General features: G+C 42.2%; 1 protein-coding gene across 3 annotated transcripts in view; it reads left to right on the forward strand.

The window, feature by feature from the left end:
• The window catches only part of LOC118289276 (voltage-dependent calcium channel subunit alpha-2/delta-1), a 72,886-nt gene that overhangs the window by 44,533 nt on the left and 5,044 nt on the right, over nucleotides 1-23,309 (forward strand). The window contains exons 12-39 of one of the 3 annotated variants that reach the window (XM_035616173.2): nucleotides 295-399; nucleotides 487-565; nucleotides 882-931; nucleotides 1,123-1,212; nucleotides 1,872-1,934; nucleotides 2,648-2,731; nucleotides 2,821-2,895; nucleotides 3,579-3,650; nucleotides 3,830-3,901; nucleotides 3,993-4,054; nucleotides 4,647-4,723; nucleotides 6,342-6,350; nucleotides 7,961-7,969; nucleotides 8,507-8,567; nucleotides 8,733-8,839; nucleotides 10,705-10,789; nucleotides 11,007-11,069; nucleotides 11,874-11,989; nucleotides 12,089-12,160; nucleotides 12,536-12,603; nucleotides 12,695-12,733; nucleotides 12,825-12,896; nucleotides 16,372-16,521; nucleotides 17,654-17,706; nucleotides 18,170-18,225; nucleotides 19,472-19,598; nucleotides 20,466-20,578; nucleotides 21,309-21,391. In XM_035616173.2, the coding sequence (XP_035472066.1) occupies nucleotides 295-399; nucleotides 487-565; nucleotides 882-931; nucleotides 1,123-1,212; nucleotides 1,872-1,934; nucleotides 2,648-2,731; nucleotides 2,821-2,895; nucleotides 3,579-3,650; nucleotides 3,830-3,901; nucleotides 3,993-4,054; nucleotides 4,647-4,723; nucleotides 6,342-6,350; nucleotides 7,961-7,969; nucleotides 8,507-8,567; nucleotides 8,733-8,839; nucleotides 10,705-10,789; nucleotides 11,007-11,069; nucleotides 11,874-11,989; nucleotides 12,089-12,160; nucleotides 12,536-12,603; nucleotides 12,695-12,733; nucleotides 12,825-12,896; nucleotides 16,372-16,521; nucleotides 17,654-17,706; nucleotides 18,170-18,225; nucleotides 19,472-19,598; nucleotides 20,466-20,578; nucleotides 21,309-21,391 (2,112 nt within the window). The remainder of the gene's footprint in view (nucleotides 1-294; nucleotides 400-486; nucleotides 566-881; nucleotides 932-1,122; nucleotides 1,213-1,871; nucleotides 1,935-2,647; nucleotides 2,732-2,820; nucleotides 2,896-3,578; nucleotides 3,651-3,829; nucleotides 3,902-3,992; nucleotides 4,055-4,646; nucleotides 4,724-6,341; nucleotides 6,351-7,960; nucleotides 7,970-8,506; nucleotides 8,568-8,732; nucleotides 8,840-10,704; nucleotides 10,790-11,006; nucleotides 11,070-11,873; nucleotides 11,990-12,088; nucleotides 12,161-12,535; nucleotides 12,604-12,694; nucleotides 12,734-12,824; nucleotides 12,897-16,371; nucleotides 16,522-17,653; nucleotides 17,707-18,169; nucleotides 18,226-19,471; nucleotides 19,599-20,465; nucleotides 20,579-21,308; nucleotides 21,392-23,309) is intronic. The other 2 variants (XM_035616182.2, XM_035616190.2) reach the window with 2 other exon arrangements.

Below are 23,309 nucleotides of genomic sequence, written 5' to 3' on the forward strand. Positions count from 1 at the left end.
CTATTTTACAGCCCGATGTTCATTTAATTCATCATTTTCATTCAATTATGGAAATAATGATGGAACATTGGTCTCGCACTGTCAACCGAGTGCTGTTCTCATGAAGAGTGAGTATGCGTCGACCTCTTGTGGTTGTTTTTGGCGTTGGCATCTTTTATTTGTGCAAGAGCTCATGCTTCCCATGCCATCTGCTTGTGATGGCCTCGGAGTCTCTATGCAACCACCTCTTTAACCTGTTCCTGTAACAGAAAGAATTCACGTTCTTTAGTTGAACAGATTTTTTTCATCCCTTAGATGAACGTGTCAAGGGCAAACTGTAACAAGATCATCATGCTGTTCACTGACGGAGGAGAGGAGAGGGCGGAGGAGATCTTTGAGAAATACAACCCAAAGCAAGCGGTAGGACTGTAAACACCCATAGTCCACAGAGGAGAAAACCAGAGTCTTTTCTTTTCTTCATATTCTTTTTTTTTTTTCCAATTACAGGTGCGAATCTTCACATTTTCAGTTGGTCAACACAACTATGACAAAGGACCAATACAGTGGATGGCCTGTGCTAACAAAGGTAATGAGGTTCATTCACCTCATTCGGGAATCACGCGTGTACTTGTGTACATGTGTGAAGATCTAAAATGTATCATAAATATAATAGTAAATGGGCCAATACTACAGAATTACATTTAAATTCCTTTTTCTCTACAAGTGAGAGTCAGGTTAGGTTTTTCTTCAACGCATTTGACGAGAGGACCTTAATCACATGTGTCCAGTCTTCTAACGTAGCATGAGGGCTAACATCATGCCATTTTGTCCTGTTCTCATTTAAATGAACCTCGTGTTTTCATTATGGATCTTAAAATAAACTTGTGTCTCTTGTCTCTCAGGCTATTACTATGAGATTCCCTCTATAGGTGCCATTAGGATCAACACACAGGTAAACACGTCCCGCCCATAAGGACTCGCTCCTTTAACCATGTAATCCCTGATGCTGAACTCGTCTTTCATTGTCAGCTTCGCCCCCCTGGCTCACTGAAACAGATGTGTTACACCCTCTTGTGGTTGAACGCCTGTGGTGCAGGTTGCAAAATAAAACTGTGGTCCTTCTGCCTTTCGTTCTTTGTGCAGGAGTACCTGGATGTTTTGGGCAGGCCTATGGTTAGGGCAGACAAACGGGCCAAGCAGGTTCAGTGGACCAATGTCTACCTGGATGCACTGGTACGTTACATGTATCACAACGTACACACATCACATGATTTCCAATACGTTTAAGCGAGGACTGGAGGCGTTTGTAGTCACATGTGGGGCCTTTTTGCCAAAATGATAAGAAATCTGTTTTGTGTCAGATGAGGGACGTCAGATAAGTCTTGTTCTGTTATGCCAAACATTTGCCATTTGCCATCCTGCTAAACTCCACTTCAACTCCGGTCCAGTTGTGTTTGTGAAAGGACAGATTAACTTCGTTTTCCAAAAAATGCTGCATTAAGCAATGTTTTTGTTGCTCTTAAGCTCCTGTGGAGGGTTTACTTTTCGGAGACGCCGTAGATAAGGAAGCGGCCCGAGCCAAACGGTTCGGTTATTGTCATCAGTTTACTGATAAGGCGCTGTCAGCGTTTGTGACTGTGTTGACCCCGTCAGCGGCAGAAATGTCTCTGCCTTTTGTTAAGGGGAACTTTCTAAGACGTCGCTGTTGGTTTTCCGATGACCCGGCGATACTTGCAGCACATTTTGTTTGTGTTTTACTGAGTTTTATTAACAATTTCCATTTAGAGTCGCACAAAATTAGTATAGGGTTAGGGTCACTATTCTGTGAATTAATGCCATGAGAATTTGATCTGACACGACTGATGACCTGACATGATTTTTTCTTCATGCAGGAGCTTGGCCTGGTGATCACTGGAACTCTGCCCGTCTTCAACAAGACCAAAACAGGCTCAAAGGTATTTACTAAGGAAATGTATTGACATATAGTTATTGTAAATCCCACCATTGTTTATATTCTTATTCCTCATTCATCCACTCGCTCTGTCTTCTTCTGCATCCATCTTGTCTACCATTGATTTACTGACAAAACTTGCTGACCTGCACTTTTTCACCCCATGGGGGGAACTTAAGTCTGCAGTTTTGTGACGCGCCATAATGTTTACCAGACCCCCCCCCCCCCCCAAAAAGAGAAATAAACATACAACATGAATATGCGCAATTATCGTCTCATCCTTTGCTTTTATCCTCGGCTTTCTTGTGGCTCTTCCTTATATCCTCTGTTGACGCTGAGGTCTCCCACAAGCCTCCACAGGAAGAGAATCTAGGATGTCAAAAGGCAGAAATCAAAATGAGATCAAACCTGCACATCAGACAAACGAATGATCCGGTAGCTAAGTGCTTCAAGATGAGTTTACATGTCTACCTCTCAGAGCTCGGGGTTTTACCTCCACTATGACTGAAAACAAGGCTGGAAATGCCTTGTCAGTGAGTCATGGCCGCCTGCATTGCTTTTGGGAATGAGACTGACCAGATTTCTATTGCACTCCGTTTCCTTGAAATCGTTGCAGAATGCACAGAGGGACTTGATTCATCCAGAAAGAACAACAGGACTCATATGTGGCTCTAACAGCAACTGACCTTCTTTCTTTCTCACATGGTTTTCTCTCAGAAATCCCAAAACCATCTCATCCTGGGCGTCATGGCTATCGACGTCTCCCTGGATGATATCAAGAGGCTCACGCCTCGGTTCACTGTAAGAGCTCAGCCCTATTTATACAGTAGATGGGTTCCTGCGTCCTTTCACAGAAATATCTCTCGCTCTCTATTTCCTTTTTCCTGTAGTTCGGACCAAATGGTTACTACTTTGCCATCGACCCCAACGGTTACGTGCTGCTCCACCCTAATCTCCAGCCACTGGTAGGCCAAATCTCTCAACTATTAGCCAACAACCAGACATATTCCTGTTTGTCCAATGACTCCTCTGTCACTGGGTACAACTGATGTTGCTCCAAAGATCTTGTTACTTTGCTAAAAGCCCTGTGCACATTAGTTTTGGTTAAACTGTGAAGACTAATCTTCTTCAGCCTGTAGGAGTTTTAGCAACCCGTTGTTTCGTGTAACAAAATGAGGCTTTGCCCGAAGGTTCAGTATCTTTGTTTTCTAGCTTATGAAACATGAAATTTTAGCATTGACTTATTGTTTTCATTTGCCGTCGCATCTTTGCCGCAGATATGATTTCGGCCTGAATTAATACACTGACTTTTTGTATCATTTGGCTGACATTTCAACTCTTTCTTTTTCTTTTGTTTTTACAAATAGCTCAGTCATGGCCGCGGGATGAGGATGATTGTTGAAATATAGCAATATGTTTCCCATTGACCTCACACCGATTTGTTACAGAGGATTACAAGATTCAAAAGTCACCGAATGCAAAATATGTGTCCTCTTTCAAAATGACAGTAAAACGGATCATTAACTTCCATTTAATGATAATCTTTCTCCTTTGTACTGAAAAGCCCACGGATCATGAATTATATAATGTCATACTGATTAATTCCTTGCTTTATTGATTAATTTCTCATCATTGTGTTTCCACGCAGACGGCCAAGTTTCATGAACCTGTAACGCTGGACTTCCTGGATGCAGAGATAGAGAATGAGATCAAAGTGGAGGTTTGGAAAAAATATATATATTTCAATGAATCCATGACCACATATCAGACTCAATAAAACCGTCGACTCTCTTATAGTCTTATAAGAGAGTCGACTATAGTCTTATAGTATGATTGATTATAGTATGATTGATTAGTCTTTACATTTCTTTTTCTTTTTCTTCCCAAATTGGTCAACAGATGCGGAAAAAAATGATCGACGGACAAACTGGGAATTACACAATATTTTCACTGGTGAAATCCCAAGATGAGGTGATTTTACTTTGTATGGTTAACGCAGTTCATGCCGATTAATCTGTTTATAAAATGTTCACGTCCACTGACCAACCGTTGCCCTTTCAAGCGCTACATTGATCAAGGTCACAGGATGTATTCCTTCGCTCCAGTAAAGGGGACAGATTACAGGTAAATATCAGACTTTTAATGTTTTCAAGAAATGGAGGAGCTGCAGACGGCTCGATTAAAGATTTGTCAGTGGTGCTATGATGCAAGGATGTGTCTCAAAACATATTTTTGTGTGTTATGTTTTTTTGCATGTTCCAGACAATCAAAAACATCCTTTATTCAAAAAATGCAATGAAACCAGAATATGGTTTTACAGAAATTCATGCAAAAACAGAATCATAATCACAGAACAGAAGCTTCAGAACTCGTAAAACTTGCACATTTTCTCCTGCACAGCTGTAACTCTGACAGATTGTTTTCCATATTTTCATTTTGCACGTTTTTTATATATATATCTTTGCTTTTATTTTTACGGATTTGATTTCATTCCATAGTTTTTCATTACTGCTCTTCTCTTTGTACTCGCAGTACTTTAAACTGTGTAGTTATGCACCAAAACACCAAAGCAAAAAATCTGAAAACCTATTTTGCAATAAACACCAATCTAATTCTGACACAGTATATGGCATGAAAACTTCAGTGCATGAATAAATAGTGTTATGATATTTGGCTGTGAGATTTCCTGTGTTTGTGTGATTCTCCCCTCTCTCAGCTTGGCCCTGGTCCTTCCCGAGTACAGTATGCACTACATCAGGGCCACAATCGGTGACACAATCACTCAGGCAAAATGTAAGTTGCACCTTGAATGAGTTCGGTCTTTTGAGCCGTTCTTACTTTTTCCACTCTATAACATTTTCCTTCCTCTTAAGAAGTCGGCAGACAAATGGCGGAGGGTGTAAAGCGACTGCTTGTGTTGTCCAGTGACTTTCTCTCCATGTAAGGCTGAGAAATGCTTGTGCCTCAGCTTATGTTTCCTATCCATCATTTACAGCACCCCGCTCACACATATAGGCACATACACACCCACGTACTGTACATCCACGCCACCCATGCATGCCCTCGCCTCTGGTGTCGCCATGGTTACACACACACCCTCAGTTGTGGTGCTGTTCAAAGTTTTTTGTCGCCAGACAGCGGGACGAGCGGCTCCAGTGTCCCCTTTCACACATACAGTACTCATCAATCTTTTATATGTGTGTGTGTGTGTTCATGTTCAGTTCTATTGAATGGTTACAATGGATCAGAGACTCCATATGTGTAGCTTTGTCATCTCACGTCTCTTCTGAGCCCTGTCTGTTCCCACTAGTAAAAGATGTCATTCACTCATAGTGTTACTCAAAGGACATTTTTATAGTATGTGTGTGTGTGTCTGCAGTTAAGATGGAGCCATCCCTGGTTAGAGTCTGTCCCTCTTATAGTTTATAGAGTTTAGATTTCCATGTTCTACATGTACCTTACATTTAAACAAACCACTTTCTGAAGCGTATCATACATTTGAAGACTTCACTTTCTACCTTTCAGGCCGCCATCGACTGCTCTTTAACCCAGAATGCTGTAGACAATCATTTGGCAGCGACTTGAAGCGTTCTTGACAGTGTAATCCATCACAGTCAAAGTTTCATCACCTTTATTTTTCCTGGCGGAGTTTCATTAATTGCAGTTGTGAGCAGGGAAAAGTTTAAAAAAAAAACAACCTCTTCGTCGGTGCTCTTTAAGTTGTTGTCGGTGTCGCCTGCAAGAGATGCAGTTATTGTTTCAGCACTGGCTCTGAACGTCGACAAGTCAGAGCATCCTTGAACACACCAGGCGCAGGAGTAAATTACTTAATTTATAATTAAAGGTAAGAAATTATGAATATCATGCGAGTTTTAAATCCCTGCTCATGAATTCAACGTCAGAAGGTTTGGAGGGTTTTTGATAAATATTTACACACATAAGGACATTTCAGGACATTTCACAGAAAACAGATGCACTCACACATCTCTGTTGTTTTTGCTACGTATGACGTCATTCTACTGATTTACATTAATCCCCTGGAAACGTATTCTCATCGTAACCAAATCCACTACACTGTGTAACCACAACCGTAATCTAACTTTGGCCTATGCTCCAAACTTTGAGCTAAAATCATTTTTCTGTCCAAATGGGAACAAGGTTCCCACAATGTGACTGCATAAACAGTTTATTTGTGCTTGGATCCTCATTCTCACACACACACACATGCATCTCACCTTAAATGACCTTAAACACCCTGTGTATTGCTTACTTCAGCTTAAAGTTGAAGTAAGCAACCATTGTTCCTTTCCTGCTCTCTTTTTCCAACTCCCTGTTTCCTCTCCTCATCCTTTTTTCCCCCTCCTCCTTCCTCTTCTCCTCATCTTTTCTTGGTGTGTTGGACCCCCTGCAGCATTTTTGGGCAAGTATCCTCCTCCCGTGCTTCACCCTCTTAACCCCCCGTCTTCTCCTCACTGTCACACCACCAGCAGAACTTTGGCTGTAGCTTCACCTCCAACCTGGTCCATCGAATGTGGTGTCGCCGACGCTCCAAGCACACAGAAGCATTTTGTTTTTCATCGCCTGCTGTTTGTCCTCACATAATGGCTTCTGATAAATAATGAAAGTTCTGTTGCACTGAATCAAGCTGACGTCTGCTCTCAGAAGCGGCGCTTCGCATGCAATGCATGCCCACACAGAGTGTTGCAGACAGGGTGTGTGCAGTGCGTATGTGTGAATGTATGTCTTTAACCCCCACCTGTTCAAATGGCGCTCGGATGTGGTTTTGGCACGAACCCCCCTTTAGTGAAAAAGAACTAAGCGCAGGATGTTTGCCGTATTTAAAAGTGAAACCCTAGAGGAGAAGGCTGTGAATTCACACCCAAAATATGAGTGGGTGCTTTTCTCTGTTTTATTCTATTTACTAATTTATTTATTTCTGAGGGGTTTTACAGCCCGGTCAAATAACTCCTAATTAAAGACAAGGTCCCACTTAAGTCATTTATCTCCTCCTTTTGTCCTCCTGCGTGCTTTGTTGTCATTTCCATCTTGTTTGTTGGCATCAAATCAAAAAAAAATAAATAGTAATGCTCTGTGGTTTATCTGAAACTGCAGCATGACTGTCAGACATGTCAGTTTTAAAACATACCATGCCCTGTTCCCATTTCTATCTGTCATGTGTTTTGTTAAGTCGTTGCAGGTCCGTGTCTTGCACGTCCTTTTGTGTGTGAAATTGATTCATGCTGAAATCCATTCCCATTTTTAGATGTAGCTGCATGTCTTAGATATTTTCCTGACTCAGTCGTTCTCATGTCATCATAAGCATTGGCAAAAAAAAAAAAAAGCCATGTAAGATTGCAGAAAATGTATGCCGTCGTCACTCCCTAAATCTCCCTGCTATCCATCATTACGAGATACTTTGTGGGATTAATAAGTTGTGGCACAATATCAAAAGGAGAACCACATGGGTGCAATTATTTCACAATCATGACCACCGAAGAGGACAAGGAGTAGCCGATGTCGTCATGAGAAATTTCGCTGTACTGTATAATCAACTGTCGACACAATGTGCTTTGGAGAACGTCAAAGGAGCGTCGAGGTTATGAGCTGCGGTTAATATTCCTCGGTTCACTCTCATGTGCAATATTGCGATGCAAAGACATCACTCACAAGTGCAGTAAGCCCCCAGATTTACTGAATTACCAAAAGAATGCTAATACTAATGCTAAAAACACATGAATCATCACGTTAAACACTTCTGACCGCATTTCAAGCCTCTCTTTGTGTTCTCCATCAGCGCTGTCTCCATTCACATCCAAAGGCCAAAAACCTTTTGTTTGGAATGCAATATTTCTATTCTGGACTTGCTCTGTGAATAAGATATTGCGTCACCTTTGACCCCTGTGGTTTTACCCTGTCCTTTTTATCCCCCCCCCCCCCCCCCCCTTTCTTTTCCCTCTCGTCTTTAACCTCCCTGGGGGATGATTCTCTTGTTCGCTCACTTTCTCTCTGCTGGGATTTTTTCCACTCCAGGGAAAAATGGCAAGTATTTATTCTTTTCCTTTACTTTCATCTCCCTCCCTTCACCCAGAATGTCTGGCCGAGTCAATTCTGGTCCTTCTTATTTGTGTATACCTGATTATGGTGAGACTGTAATATACAGTATGAGTTCAATTTCTGTGCAGTGTCGAACTGTCCCCAACTTTATCCTCACTTACTCCATTTTCATGAGTTATATGGAAAAGAGTAATAATATTTTTTCTTTGTGATTGCACTTGCTTTGCAAAGCTACCTTGCATTTTAATTAAATATCTTAAACTTAGGATCATAAGCATGACTGTTAATTTAGTTTAATGGTTTTTTTTTAGAATAGAGGAACGGGCCAATATTAAATATATGGAGCTAATGTGCACAATTCTCTTCTGTTGGTCCACCATTAAATATTCAAACTGGTGTTACACTCTGCCCCGAGGAGCACAATCTCATCTGTTTACAATCATTCTTTCAGCTTAATATTAAACTGTCAAATGTTGACCTGCGAGACGGGGGAACTCATAATATTTTTGTTCTTTTCACCAGTTTCTGAAAGCCTGCTCGCGGACAAGTTTGATGAATATGGCTATACGTTTATTGCACCGAGGTAAGATGACATGTCGTTTATTTGGATTACAGTTTCCGAGTGATTTGAAAAAGCTGTGTTGTGGGTTTTTGGTTTTTTTTTTTACTTGTAACCTGACGACGATGACCCAGCATGGCGGCAAATTTGTTCGCTCATTACATTAGTTCATTCTTTCCTTTCCCACAGGGTGTACTGTAAGGACCTAAAGCCACCTGACAAGAATAAAAACAACACAGAGTTCCTCATGGAGTTCAACAACTACATCGACACAAAGACTCCAAACAACCCCATGTGTGAGTATAAAAACTTGAAGAATTGTTCTCCTGGTGCCATCAACTTTGACAGCTTCATTGAGAATCAAAGCTTTTATTCCAGATCTTATTGTACTCTGCTGCACACTTAGAACTCATTCTCACTACAGACCTCCATTTACATGTCAAAGGGCGGCGGAGCTTTACAGAATTTGGTTTAGTATGTATATATATGAATGAATCTCCGCCATCTGGCTTGGCATTAAGGTGTGCAATTGAACATTTAATGGAAGAGTGCCAACCAGAACCTATTCCCAGAGGTCTCTCTTTCCAGTGAAATACAGGTCTGGCTGGATGGTTTGGTGTGCATGACCAGGCAAAGCTTTGTAATGTGGAACCCCAGAGTTCGTGTTACCCACTTGATGCTAACTCTAAAAGTCTGACCATCACACGCCTGAGTGCACATGTGTGAGGTACGTCGGCTTAGATGTGACACGCGCTCGCACACACACACAATATTCACCGGCAATATTCCTTCCACACCCCACCTATAGCCGCTCGACCTCATCCAATTACTGTGTGTTTGTGAGAAAGAGCAGGACACGTCAAGCCAAGACCGTGAGCGGAGCAATAAAACACAACTCGGGCCAGTGGACCTTCTCTCAAACATCTGACCAACGCATTAACATCCTGTCTTGCACATACACTCATTGATATGCATCACTACCTTTCTCTGCCTACTAAAAAACGAGCTCCTTTATTGTGTCTAATAGTCTAATTTGGTGGTTTGCGTTAAAGAACTCACTTCAAACACTTCGACATGATCAGTCCAATAAAACGTTTCACCCAATTGAAATATTACTTTCACCATTATTAGCTGCTAGTTTAATGGAGTCCATAGGGAGTGCAGAGGGAGTTTGGCCCTTGTGGACTATTGGCAGCTCGAGTATCGTTACACGCTTTACTTGGTTAAGCCACTGCAGTGGCGAAGAAGTTGAAGTACATTAGGAATTCCTGGGCTGCCTTCAATAAAAGATCCCTAATGAAAACCACTGCACAAAGAGGGAAGGCAGGGTGAGGTGGATGGGCGGGGGGATAAAGTGTTACACCAGCTGTTTTCTCTGATGTGTGTGGTGTGTCATAAATGTTGGAGGAGGTGGTGGAGGTGTACCGACGAGCCTCAATGTTAATGGACCGGAGCAGGTCGTCAGAGTGTTCAAAGAGGCAGGCACGGCCCAAAAAGAGTGGGCTTTTATCGGCCCGCATGTTTGTCATGTGGTCTTGTCGGATGTCTCGGAATGCAATTTGTTACACCTATAGCAAGCCACCACTGTGGCGGCATCGCGCGAATTTCTTCAGATAGTTTTTCTGTGAAATCAAATGCGGATTCTGTCGCTTCAGTTTCGCTGGACGATCGCGTCTTGTTTCACAAGACAATTCTGAGATGGAGCCTTTTCGCCAGGCTCACCTTCTGTCTTTCGAAATAACTTTGTTCCTTTAACTTTCCGTGCATTTGGATCTGGTAGTATATATCATCTGAGGTTTTTACTTATGTTATACTAAATTTTGAATTAATTTCAGACTAAGTGTAACATGTAAATGTTAAAATACTCTACTTTTCAATTTCTGGTATCGTATTTGCTAACTTTCCTTCCTTCTCTCCTTTTTATTCTCTTTTATTCTTGCATTATTAATCATTTACCTCGGCTATTGTTGCACTTCAAGCATTCACATTTAATTTCACCAGGGTGTCTCCAAATAAAACAACAAATGACCACATTTATCCAACAAATCTAACACACTTTAAGAGCTGATGTCTGATGGATCTTGCTCCCTCGACAATTTCTAATTCGTCAGCAGACACAAACTGGTGCTCAACGATGAGATGATACCATCTTGCTTCGTAGGTAATGTGGAGCTGGTGAACCGGTTGCTCCTGGACGCGGGCATCACCTCAGATCTGATCAAGCTCTGGAAGCAAACTGAGTTGCAGTAAGTGACGTGCCAATATTTTTGCCCACTTTCAACCATCAGTGCTTTTTTTTTAACTGAAATGTGGTTTGTTACTTGGTATTTGGTAACGAACGGAAAACAATTGAATGCAGATGTTTCAAGTATGTCAGCCACGCCAGTATATGTCATGCAGGTATAAAGCACATTCCAGATTTTTGTAACTGAGTTTCATAGCTTTATCTTCTCTGCTTGTCAGGCTCGGTGTCTTGGCCAGATTTGTTGCCACTGATGGGGGAATCACACGGGTCTACCCCAAAAGGTATGTGTCAAACGGTGTTGATTTAGGAGCGTGGAGAGGAGCAGATAACATGCTCGGGATTATCTGATAAGGAATAATGATGTGGTCCGCCAAGAAACCTGCAGTTTACACATGAAATTTCTTATGTTTTATAAGCAACGGTATAAAACTGGAGCTTGTGAATTTTGATCTGTCTTCCATCCATCAACCGCGGCTTGTCCGTGTCCCGTCCACGGGGGCATAGGCTTAGGAAAGCAATCCATAGGACTTTATCCCTATATCTACCTAGCTACTTATTCCAGCCCCTCCGGAGAGATCCCAAGGCTTTCCAGATGGGATGTCTCGCAGCAACTTCCCCTCTATGGAAGGTGACAGCAGGGAGGCGCTCAATGTGCATCCTTATTAGATCATAACCACCTCCACTGTTTTTCAGTGTGATTGTGGTTTTAACCCGGTCTCCCTCCCGTTTGACGCTATGGCACAAATAAGATGATAAGTTGAAGTGATATGTTGTTTTTTGTTTTTTCAGATGTAGGACATGTATCAAAGAAGCATTTGAAAACAACGATTGATAAACCATGGTAGCAACAGAATGTGATATTTTCAGTTTTAAGCAGGGCGACTAAAAAATGTATAAGCAGTCTTCAATGTGTTCAGACAGTTTAGCAGGATCACCTTGAGAGACAGAGATGAATAAATATATCATCATTCCCTTAAAATAACCTCTGCCACTAAATATATATATTGGTAATTGGAAATGTGTAATTGCTCAAGATATTTAAGATTTGGTATGTGTGTGTGTTTTTGTGTAAATGCATTTGACAGTGCTGGGCTGTACTGGAAGGAAGAGGCAGAGACGTACGAGTCAAGTTTCTATAAGCGAAGTTTGGACAATGATCTGTACATCTTCACTCCAACACCCTACCTCAAGAAAGAGAACAGTAAGTAAACACGTGTGCGTGCGTGCGTGCGTGCGTGCGTGTGTGTGTGTGTGTGCGCGCGCGCACACACTTTGATTTCTGTTGTCCTTCTTCTTGCAGCAAGTGATGACTCAATCCTGGTGAGCAGAGCAGTAAACCTCAACGTCGATGGTATCACACTCAAACCAGCTGGTAAGGACACTCACTCGTGTATTTACACACTGAAGCTCATCATTTCTCAAATTGACTCCCTCACTTGGCCACTTGCACATAAACACACACTTGCAGATATGTACACACCTACATTTGCAACCCTATAGCTTTATTTATGCCTCTCTTTTTTTGTTCCTAACACACACCGGCTCTTATTTAAAGACTGCTACTCCTCGTTTGTCAAGCCCCCTCCCCTCGCTCTGACACATACACACAAACACACACAAACCACACATCAGGTTGTCTCGTCTCCTGTGATCCTCGGCCAAGTTTGCATTTTCCGAGTTCAGAGAGTAAAGTTGACATGGAGGTCCAACATGATCTAGGATGTCTGGCTTTTGTGTTTCATCCCAGTGGCCGGCGTGAAGTTGGACATCAGTGCCTGGATGGCGAGATTCATCAACACCACACAGAGGATGAATGTGAGTGTGTTCCGTCAGCATGACGCGCTTGGAGACACAATTGATCCAGATCGTTGCTTTAATTACTTTATGTGCTCTACTGTGTTTCCAGTGTAACGATGAGATCTGTGGCTGTCAGAGAAATGATGTGGTAAGAGGTTTAGCAGCATATTTTAATTTTTTATCCAACTGTTGTTTGTATATAAGAATAATAAGGACTCAAATCATCTCTGTGATTCCAGTACGTGGACTGTGTCATTCTGGATGATGGGGGCTTCATTGTGATGTCCAATCGAGATGAATATATTGATCAGGTGGGTCACTCGCAAAACTATAGACCAAGGCAGGTAAGATCTGTGTGGTCAGAATAAAAAGTGTAAAAACATCACTGGTGCGTATTCAATTTCAGTATCATTATTATCCCCTTGGTTATAATGCCAGGGATAGAGTGATCCGTCTGTCAGTCAGTAATAATTTAATTTCCAGAGGAGGTTTGGAATTTCTTCTTGAAACTTCACAGTTATGTTATCAGTTAGTGAACTGGTGCCTGTGGTTATTTTGTGGTATCATGCTGTAAATCTTTTACCCTTTTCCATGACAAAAACTTTGACTTGACTACGTTTTGTTTCCAGGTTAAAACTCAAAAACTGCTTGGAAAGTTCAAAAAAAAACTTTATATAATAATATTCATGAGGTAGTAAATTGGGGCCTTTTAATATTTTGGATTTTAAATTTTAAAAAAATCTATATTTATACATTGAAATAAAAGGCTGGATAAAATTAATAAACATATGCTGCCTTTGACAAGAACCCGCAGTTCTAGACCACACACACACACACACGCACACGCACGTAGCTACAGTCCCCTAAAATCAGCCCTTCATTCTCTTCCATGACAATTTTTATGACGCAGGGTTTTATTTGGCCAAATTTAAAAATGGGTTCCCAACTCAGAACTTTTCACCAATAAGCAACAGAAAGAAAGCACTTGTGTTTACAGGGTATGTCAAAGATTATTCTCATCGGAAGTGATATAAAATGCTAATAAACACTTATGGTGTGTGGCCTGGGGGTGTGTGTGTGTGTTCATAAATTATTTTATCAAAGCATCGGCTGTTTTTAATCACTGAGGGAAATGTTATGACTTAAGTTAACTGTGATGGCACCAAATGATTTGCTCTTTAAAGTTTTGTTGGTGCCGGGGCGGATTTATAATCTCCTGATACTTCTTGTAAATAGTACATTTTGTTTCAGATCTTTTGTAGCCCTTTTCCAAACATTAGTATTAGTTTATAACTTATTTTCAAAGGTTGGACCTAATTTAAAATAATACAATTTAGATAATAAATTGATGATTATGATTATTTTGGGGGCTGCACGGTGGTGTAGTGGCTAGCACCTTCGCCTCACAGCAAGAAGGTTCTGGGTTCGAATCCCGGTTCAACCAGGGCCTTTCTGTGCGGAGTTTGCATGTTCTCCCCGTGTATGTGTGGGTTCTCTCCGGGTTCTCCGGCTTCCTCCCACAGTCCAAAGACATGCAGAATGGGGTTAGGTTCATTGGAGACTCTAAATTGACTGTAGGTGTGAATGTGAGAGTGAATGGTTGTCCGTCTCTGTGTGTGGCCCTGTGATAGGCTGGCGACCTGTCCAGGGTGTACCCCGCCTCTCGCCCAATGTTAGCTGGGATTGGCTCCAGCGACCCCCCGCGACCCTTAAATGGATAAAGCGGTAGACGATGAATGAATGAATGATTATTTTGATCCAGATTTCTAAATTTGGACTTGGTAAATGTAAGAACAACATAATGATTTGATTAAACTGTATAAAACGTGTGGGGTGTCAAATAATTTTTTTTAAATTGTATATATATATTTCATGCTAGAAAAGTATTTTATATATTGTTATTATATTTGACAAGAGTCATGTAATTCAGGTTTATTCTTTATATCTCAAGGTCTTCATCAGAAGTGGAAGGTTGCCAGTTGTCATCACTTCCCCGACAGGGAGGGGTCGAGTGCCTGTTAACACATGACAATATGATATGATAATTTGACCTTTAGCAGATCTATTTTCAATATAAAAGTGTTTTCATTTTTGAGTAACTTTCAGGCTTTAAACACTTTCTTGTTCAGTATGAAGCCTTCACTGACCATATGGCTCCTATGTAGTTTTGATTACAGGAATTAAATCAACTATAAATTGTTCGTGTCCTAAAAGAGACCCACTCTGTCTTTAAGGGTTCAAACCTGCAGTGACGCCTCACTGTGATCAAGCTCAACAAACTGGGGCTAAAACTAATGAAGCCCCTCAAACATAATGTGACTCATCAGATAAATACACAAACGCATACAGTCAGCGCTGCTACATCTATCCCACTGCCCGTTGCCCCATCCCGAACGCAAGGAGCGGGCCCCTGCTGTCGTCTGAGTAAATGTTTTTTCATGCAGCCTTGGCCCCCGTCTAATCAGGGCTGGGTGTGTGCTGGATAAATCAGTCGCCCTCTGAAGTCTGGCAGCCGCACTAAAACCGAGGGACCCGGGGCCTTGTTTGGAAAAGGTTGTGTGCTCTCAATCATATTTCTTACAGGAGCAAAGTGTCTCTCCCTCTGTAAGCTTCTCGCTTTCTCTCCCTCTTTATGTCTTTCTCTCTCCGGCTAGTTCCTTCTTTTTTTTCTTTTCTCCGAACCCCCCGGGGAGTCTGCAGCCAACTGGGTTGTGACTGTTAATTCATTATTTGTGTTATTGCACGGGGGAAGGAGAGAGGGCTTCGTTTACCTTATAGATTGGGAGATTTATGTATCGTTTGGCTGCTAGACTTAAGAGGAATGGATATGCGGAGGATGGCTTGTTAACACCGACCTTGCAAAGTGGCAGGAAAGGGATGGTTTGTATTTCCTCACACGCACACACACACATAGACATACGCCTTTCAGGACACACTCACTTAGATGATTTCTACCTTTACATAATCCCTCCTGGATAGAAAAAATACTTAAAAACTCCTATGCACACGGCCATGTCACACCACTGAGATGCCGAGACAAACTACTTCCTCTTAGCGGGAATTTATAGTTGCCTGGCGGACTGTGTTAATCAGATTAAAGTGGAGTCCATCATCCTGGGTTGAGGTAGATGTACTGTGCATGTGCGTAGATTCATTTTCTGCACATGCTTACACATTCTTTACAGTTGTATCCATGTGTTTTATATCGTTTAAACTATTGCAGGGCGAAGAATAGAAACATGTTAAGAGACTCTGAATGAAGGAGTCCTCTGTACGCTGTAAAAGTGGACTCAAACATTTCCCAGTGGAAATGTTACTGTTACCGTTTCGCCTACATAGTTGTGGGGCCATGCGCTGGTGGTCTGGATGAATAATGGATGAAGGGGTTTGTGTACATTAATGGGTACCGTTTTAAAAGGCACCGCTTGTGTTAATGAAGTCTGGTATGATTATCGGTGTCGGGGTCCCCTGCAAGAATGAGAGAGATGTATGATTCCCACTTTTATTGTGGGTCACCTTACAAAATGTTAGTGCTCTGTATGAGAGTTTAGAGCACATCAAACCAGTTGTGTCTGCTTGTGAGTATTATTGTGCATGGAGACGTATGCTTACACTGCTTTTGGGCCATCTTTGAAATCTCCTTTAACAAAAGCCCCAGAGTTCATTTTCGCGACACTGCCGGTGCGTGTGTCCTGTTATTTATTTACAAGTTCACAAAAATCGTTCTCTGAATGTGTCGTTTTTAACACTTTCCTCTTATTTCTGCCATCGTCCTTTCACCGTTAGATCGGAAGTTTCTTTGGTGTCATCGACCCCGCCCTCATGAGAAGTCTGAACGACTCCTTGTTCACCTATAAGCAGACCTACGACTACCAGTCGCTCTGTGACCCCAAGAGGGATAGCAAGGCGGCTGCAGGCCTGAGATCAGTCTATGTGGTGAGTTACATAAGCCAGACGCTCACACGCACACACACCCAACCTACCACACACACACACTTAGTCATCCATACTTGCACACTCACACATGCATGTTCACACATTTTGATATCCAGACATACACTTGCCCTTCATCAGCACAAGGACAGATGCAAGTGCACATGTAGCCATTTTGACTTACAACTGCTTCCTCACACGTTCTCAAACGGTCACACACACACACGCACATGCACAAACACAAGCCGTGGCTCACCAGGGAACCATAAATCTGTGTGTGGAGCAGATGAGAAGCGTAGCAGAGGGGATGGTGAAAGCGTTAGAGTGGGAGTTGAAGTAACCGTTACAGGATTAGGTGGTCTGGCGTGCTCGGCCAACACGCCGAGTGATGTGGAAAAGGGGCACTGTCTTTCATCACTTATAAAGCGTACAACTTGCGGGGAAACGATGCAAATTGTCCGGCAGACGTTAGTCCGGCGCCGACGAATTTGTCTTAAGATCTTTAAAAGGATTGCATTACCGGTAGCGTTGGGTAGAGCGGATACCAGAGGAAGAGATTCATGTTCATGCTGTAGACGCTAACACTCCACTCACTAATGGACAAACCACGAAATCCCCCAGCTTGGTGCAAAATGTGTAAACAACATGCCTGACTTGCCAAGGTGAGATGAAAGTTGCAGCTTCTGATCAAAGCCGCTGTCAACAGCCAGTGATGCTTAGTTAAGACTCGCTGATGACTCGACACCCCATCGGCTGGCGAGGAAGGGCACAGCACTGATTCATCAAAACAAGGCCCTCGCATGCTAAGCATAATCAAAGCAGCATGCCGGGGCCTTTTATTCAAACCGTGTGCTACTTTGTTTTCTCACTGGCCTCGTTGTTTACATATTTATGCTCACATCTGTTGAGGAGGATTGTGTTCGAACTTCCTCGGAGATGGGAGGAAAATAAAATCTCTGGCTGGAAGTCTTGCTCTCTCTGCGCCGGACTCAACTGGACCAACTGCGGCCACTGTAAACACAAGCCGGATGTTCAGATTGGTTCAACCCGCTCAAAGTGATTTGTTGGAGGATTCATTTTACAGATCATTTTGTCGTCCTCTGAAATGAATTTCCATTGTGTTTTTCCCCGTCAGCCCACAATTGCAGATATTTTGAATTTAGGATGGTGGGCGACAGCTGCAGCCTGGTGAGTCTTGTGTTTTTTCTTGACCTTTTCCAACATGGTTGCCATTAGTGTCATCCCTTTTTTTTTTTCTTCCTCCAAATGATTAATAACAAAATGACACAGTATAAAAGTGGTAATGGAAAGCAGGGAAGGATTTCTTCCCTTAAAATGGATGTATAGCATCTGTTTAATAGCTGAAACGTTCCCAAGACAGTCAACATTCCACAAAATCTTCTCTTGATTTATGCCCTGTCTCTCTGTCTTGATGTCATTAACAGCTTGTTTCACAAAATGTCCAATCAAAATGGATTTCGGTCAATGTCAAATCTTACAATAACTTTTAATGAAACACTCATTGGTGTTTGTCACCAGCATGTTGTCACGTTTTGATTCACCTTACTACTGACACAGATGTTTTAATGTAAACTATGCTCCAGGGACTCAAGACATTTTGTCATGATTGCGGTTTCCCTTTCTCTCTTAGGTCAATACTGCAACAGATACTGGTCAGCATCACCTTCCCCAATTTCCTGGATGCAGGTGAGCGCCCATCAATTGAACATAGAGAGGATTTTTTTTGTCATTCTTATTATGGGAATAAGATGGTAATATGTACATAGTTTTATATTGATATGGCCTGAAACACACAACACACTGTTGGGTAGCTGTTTCTTTATTTTGTTTTTCTGGTGCAATGCTCACCAAATACCAAGAGTAACAATAGTGTTTTATGGAACTGTTAAAACTCAACAAGCCATTATACTCATTCATCTTCCGATCTCTAACTGTGTGCAAGTTGTAGCACATATGTGGGCCCGTGTTTGTGGGTGGTATGCCGTGCGAATACAGATGTTGTAGTTAGAAAATGCAGATTATCATCTTATCTGAAACAAAACAAAATTAAATGTCTCTGTTCGTGCCTTGTGATGACGATGATACTTAAAACATCCGTCCAGCCAAATTATCTGGAAAAACCCAGTAACCGAAACTATCTGGGCAGATGGTTACCACCGAGAATAAGTAAGAAAATTGTCATTTGAGGGAACTGACCCTTCAACGTGTGAGCAAGAGGAAGTGAGTGAATAAGAGCCAAGCTCCATGTGTTCACTGGGTGCTTCATCTGTTAACGTTCTGTTTTCTAGTTGGACCAGAATGCAGATCACAGGACTTGAGGAATCAGTCAAAGGGATTTAATAACAATAATTGACAGCAAGAATTGTGCAATCCACAAATATGCAGTTATTCTGACTCCAAGTGCCTGTCAGATGTAAGCTGTATCTGTACAGTCTAAATTTACATTAAATATCTATACTTACAGGAGCACTTTTCATAACTATTGTATTTTATCGAGGTGCATAATTAAATTGAATTTATTGTTTGACGTGCTCTAATGTTCAGTGAACTCATCAGTTTCCTCATAAGTGTCCATTCATGCAGCTCCTCTTTCCAGCCTCTATCTGAAACACTTGGTTTTAGCTTGGGTCTCTTTAAGGCCCCTCCCTCCCGATTAGCCAGTCTGCTCCGATTGGTCAGCTGGCCCACTTTGTTGTGATTGGTCAACCTGCTTCCAGTGCGTGTAGGAAGTTCTCCTCGCTCTTGCGTTACACATTTGTTGGGGGCGTGCCAGACTAGCGAGCTCCCTTTATCGCAGACTGTCGGCTTTTTAACTTGAGGAAAGGGAAAAAAATGAAAAAGCATAATATGTCTCCTTTAAATTTGATGTGCTAATAAAGATTATTACAACTTGTATATACATTTTTTTATGTAATTGTGTGTCCTTCCACAGCTGAAATGGATGAGGAGTTGTCAGATGCCATGCACAAAGAGGTCTGCATCACCAAGCAAACACAATTTTACTATATGAACGACAACGTGACTTTCAGAGGCACCGTCGACTGTGGAAACTGCTCCAGGTAAATGCTTCAAACCAAGCACATGCCGTCCACATACACACTCCCAGAGTATAGTTAAAGGCCCAAACACTTTCCCTGACCTGCAGTGATGTATTTGCATCCATGAGACACAAATGAAGTCCCCAGAGGTGACACTCGGAGAGGGCTGTAAAACTTCACATGCCTTAAAGGTGAAGTCACGTCACTGGAGGGGACCACCTTTCTTGGCGTGTGTGCGTGCGTGTGCGCGTGTGCGTGTGTGCGTGTGCGTGTGCGCGTGTGCGTGTGCGTGTGTGCGTGTGCGTGTGCGTGTGTGTGTGTGTGTGCGTGTGCGTGTGCGTGTGTGCCGTTTTAAGGCCCCCTCGTGCCTTTAATGGAGTGCCTGCCCAAATGCCGTGCCTGCACATTAGCTGCGCACACTGTTTCCTTTTTCTCTCTCTCTCTTTTTTTTTTACGACCACCATTAAAAAGCAGAGAAAATCATTTGTGCACAAGTGACATGTGGGTTTCAGTAAAGGTCTTGGACGACAGTGGGTTGGCGCAGCAGGTTTGTGTCCCCTTAGGAATAAAAGCAGTTAGGCAACTTCATTTAGCGATTCGCAGTGTGTTTGTCATTGTGTTTGCAGTTTAAGGGTTGGGTTAAAGATTAGAGCATGGAGTGTTACTTAGTCGTGTATGACAAATAACAAATTAGCAACTCTTCGTTGAAGAAAACCATAAAAGTAATGGGAAAAGTGTCTTCCTGTCATTGCTCTGGTTAAATATTCAACTTTCTGCATCTCTCTGGAGCAGGATTCATTGAAATCGTATCTCCATCTTTCCTGGAGTCGAGCCCACGTGTCAACAACTGCTCTTGTGCCTCTCTTGTGTGCGTCTGCTCCTCTCCAGGCTCTACCACGCTGAAAAGCTGCCCATGACCAACCTGGTCTTTATCATTGCTGATGCGAAACTCACCTGCTCGTCGTGTGACGGCACCCTGATGAAACAGGATGAGGAGCAGTGTATCCTTTTACCTAACACAGCCATCATCTGGCAGAGAACACGTGCATTTGGTTTCGGTGAACACATGTTTAAAAAGTTTGTGTTTTTGACGAGCTAAACATGGACAGATGCTGATCATGACATGTAGCCATCAGCTGATATTCTTACCACTGACTGCGGATGAAAGGAAACAGCGTTTCTTCCTCCAGGCCTCTGCAAAGGGTTGTTCTCAATCCTCCATAATTCTCAGTACATCTGCTAAATCCTACAGCCCTTATGATGAGTGAGCATAAGCAATTTCCCCACAAGTATATAATGATAATTTCCACAGTAACAGATATTTCAGAGTTGGCCCCGGATTCAGATGTGCCTGCGCTGCGCTTCTCTCTTCTGTGTCTGTATTGCAGATTGCAGTGTGGGGTAATTTCACATAATCGCTTAAAAACAAATCTGTGATATTCCCTCAAGCACACAGGGCTGTGGTCAATTATAGATTGAGCCTCGTGGAAAAACACAATGCTTGAAAATGACTGAAACATCATTGAGGTATTGAGCAATGTGCTCAAAATCCAAAAAGAGACAACTTGGTTCAAGTTTTTTCCGGCAAATTTAACTCAATCTGGTTTATTTGGACAACAATATCATGCATTATTTTCAGTAGTAATCAAAATCCCATGTATAATTAGTATAGGAGTTAAGTGTCTTCTGGATGAATCACTCAGAAACTTGTTCCTGACTTCACTCATCCAGCTGAAGGTCCTGATCCCTGTACACTCGCTCACAGTCCTCGGTACAGGAAAGGTCCTGCTGTCTGTTTTGACAACAATGAACACGTAAGTGGCTTCTCGTCCGACCTCTACTGCCATTAAAGACCAATATGAACTGCGAAAGATGTGTTGCTAAGGGTGCTCTGTGTAGGTTTTCACATTTCACATCACAGTACAATATTGCCAAGCTGCTGAGCAGAGAGATAATATTGTGGCTTTATTGTTCTCGTAAGGATTTTGAAAGTTTGCAAAAGTCCGGCCAAATTATATGAAAACCTTTCAAATCGTAGTGTTTGTGCTCCAAGGCTACTGTTTTGGTTTCACTGCTAAGACCATTTCAGTCGATGCCAAGGGAAATGTCGGCCTGGTTACAGTTTACGGGACTAAGCTTCAGTTAGTCTGGCAAGTTATACAGTCCTCTGTAAATCTGCACCAGACATTTTCATTTTGAATACCCAGATGTTTTTTTAGCCACTTGAGGGCAGTGTAACAAGCTGAAAAACGCAACAGTGACATTATCTCCTTATAAAGTTCATATTATTTATGTGTTAGCTGTAGTTGCCTATTTACACTTGTACACAGGGATTACAGTCTCCTGAGGAGTCATGTATCTTTTTTAGTTTTTTTAGTAAAAAGCATTTCAGCTGCTTTACGCTCTGCTGCTACATTGATAGATAACTTTGTCTGCGGTTGGAAACGGGGGTTGATGACGGCGGCTCGACAACCAGGATCTAACTGCATCGCAGAGTTGGGCAAAATGACACATTTGATCCATGAACTGAGATTATCTAAAGCAATCGGTTACGTTACATTAATCTGAACACACGGATTTTCCATTGAGCCAAACGCTGTGTCAAGCACTGGTGTATTACAGATCACACTCATCACATTTAAGGTTATCAGGGTAAATGAAATTTATGGTCATGTACATATAAGCTCATTTATATTCAAATTATCCCCAAAGGGTGTCTGTTTTTGGGAGCATTTCCATGTTGTGGAGGCTATGTCTTGATCTGTTTAGACATTTCAAATGGAAAATTAGAGGAAGCCACAAAATAGGGACCAATGGAAAAGAAAGGTACAACTTTAAGTCTCTCTGGCCAGAGCCCAAAATCCTAAAGCCGTTCCTCTGATATGGAAACAATTTATTGTCGGTGACGAAATCCTACCCGTGGCACCTTTCCATCACTAATATCTTTAAATGGTGCATGTCATTTTTCTCTTCTTTTTTCTTCTTCCTCTATCCCTCAAAAGCTGTATATGAACAGATTTCCCACGCAAAGACAAACAGCCGGTTGCTACCCTACTTATGAATAACTAAGCTAAACAAACATTTTTATGAGCAGCACAGAATCTCTGCGTGTGAAACCTCTGTGCTTGAATGCCCTGTTTGTTTTCACTCTATAGTCCTCTGCCAATGTCGGGCTTTTTCGGTTTTACTGTTACGCCTGCACTGTCTCTATGCTCACATGCACACACACTAACCCTTTCTCTCACACGCTCATCTCGGTGAAGTGAACTTAACCTATTTTCTCTTTTCTGCCTCTTCCGCTCATAGTTTTGCTTTTTCTAACTTCTTGCCGACTTTTGCTGCTGCATGATTCTCCTTTCTCTCTCTGCTCTTCTCCCTTTCCCGCTCTGTGGTTGGCTGTTGATGGGTTAGGATGAGGCCATGTGCCGAAGGAGCGCAGGCTCCCCATTGGTTTCCTCTCTGCTCATGTTACTGCTGCCACTGTTCATGTGCTGTCTCGGGTCAGTCCCATAACACGAGCTTTCTTTCTTTCTCTCATTAACATTTGATCATGATCTTGTATCCAAGCCGACAGCCTTTGACTTGTAACTCTTGCTCTCTTTCCCCTGATGTTTCCATTCTCTCACCTTATCTCCTCTTGTATTTTTCTTTGTTTGACTGCTTCGTCTCTTCTTATGTTGTTTCACCACAGTTATCCTTGTTACCTGTCACTCTCTCTTACTTTCTACCACC

This window comes from Scophthalmus maximus, chromosome 12, assembly GCF_022379125.1.
Source record: "Scophthalmus maximus strain ysfricsl-2021 chromosome 12, ASM2237912v1, whole genome shotgun sequence".
NCBI classification, from domain to species: domain Eukaryota; kingdom Metazoa; phylum Chordata; class Actinopteri; order Pleuronectiformes; family Scophthalmidae; genus Scophthalmus; species Scophthalmus maximus.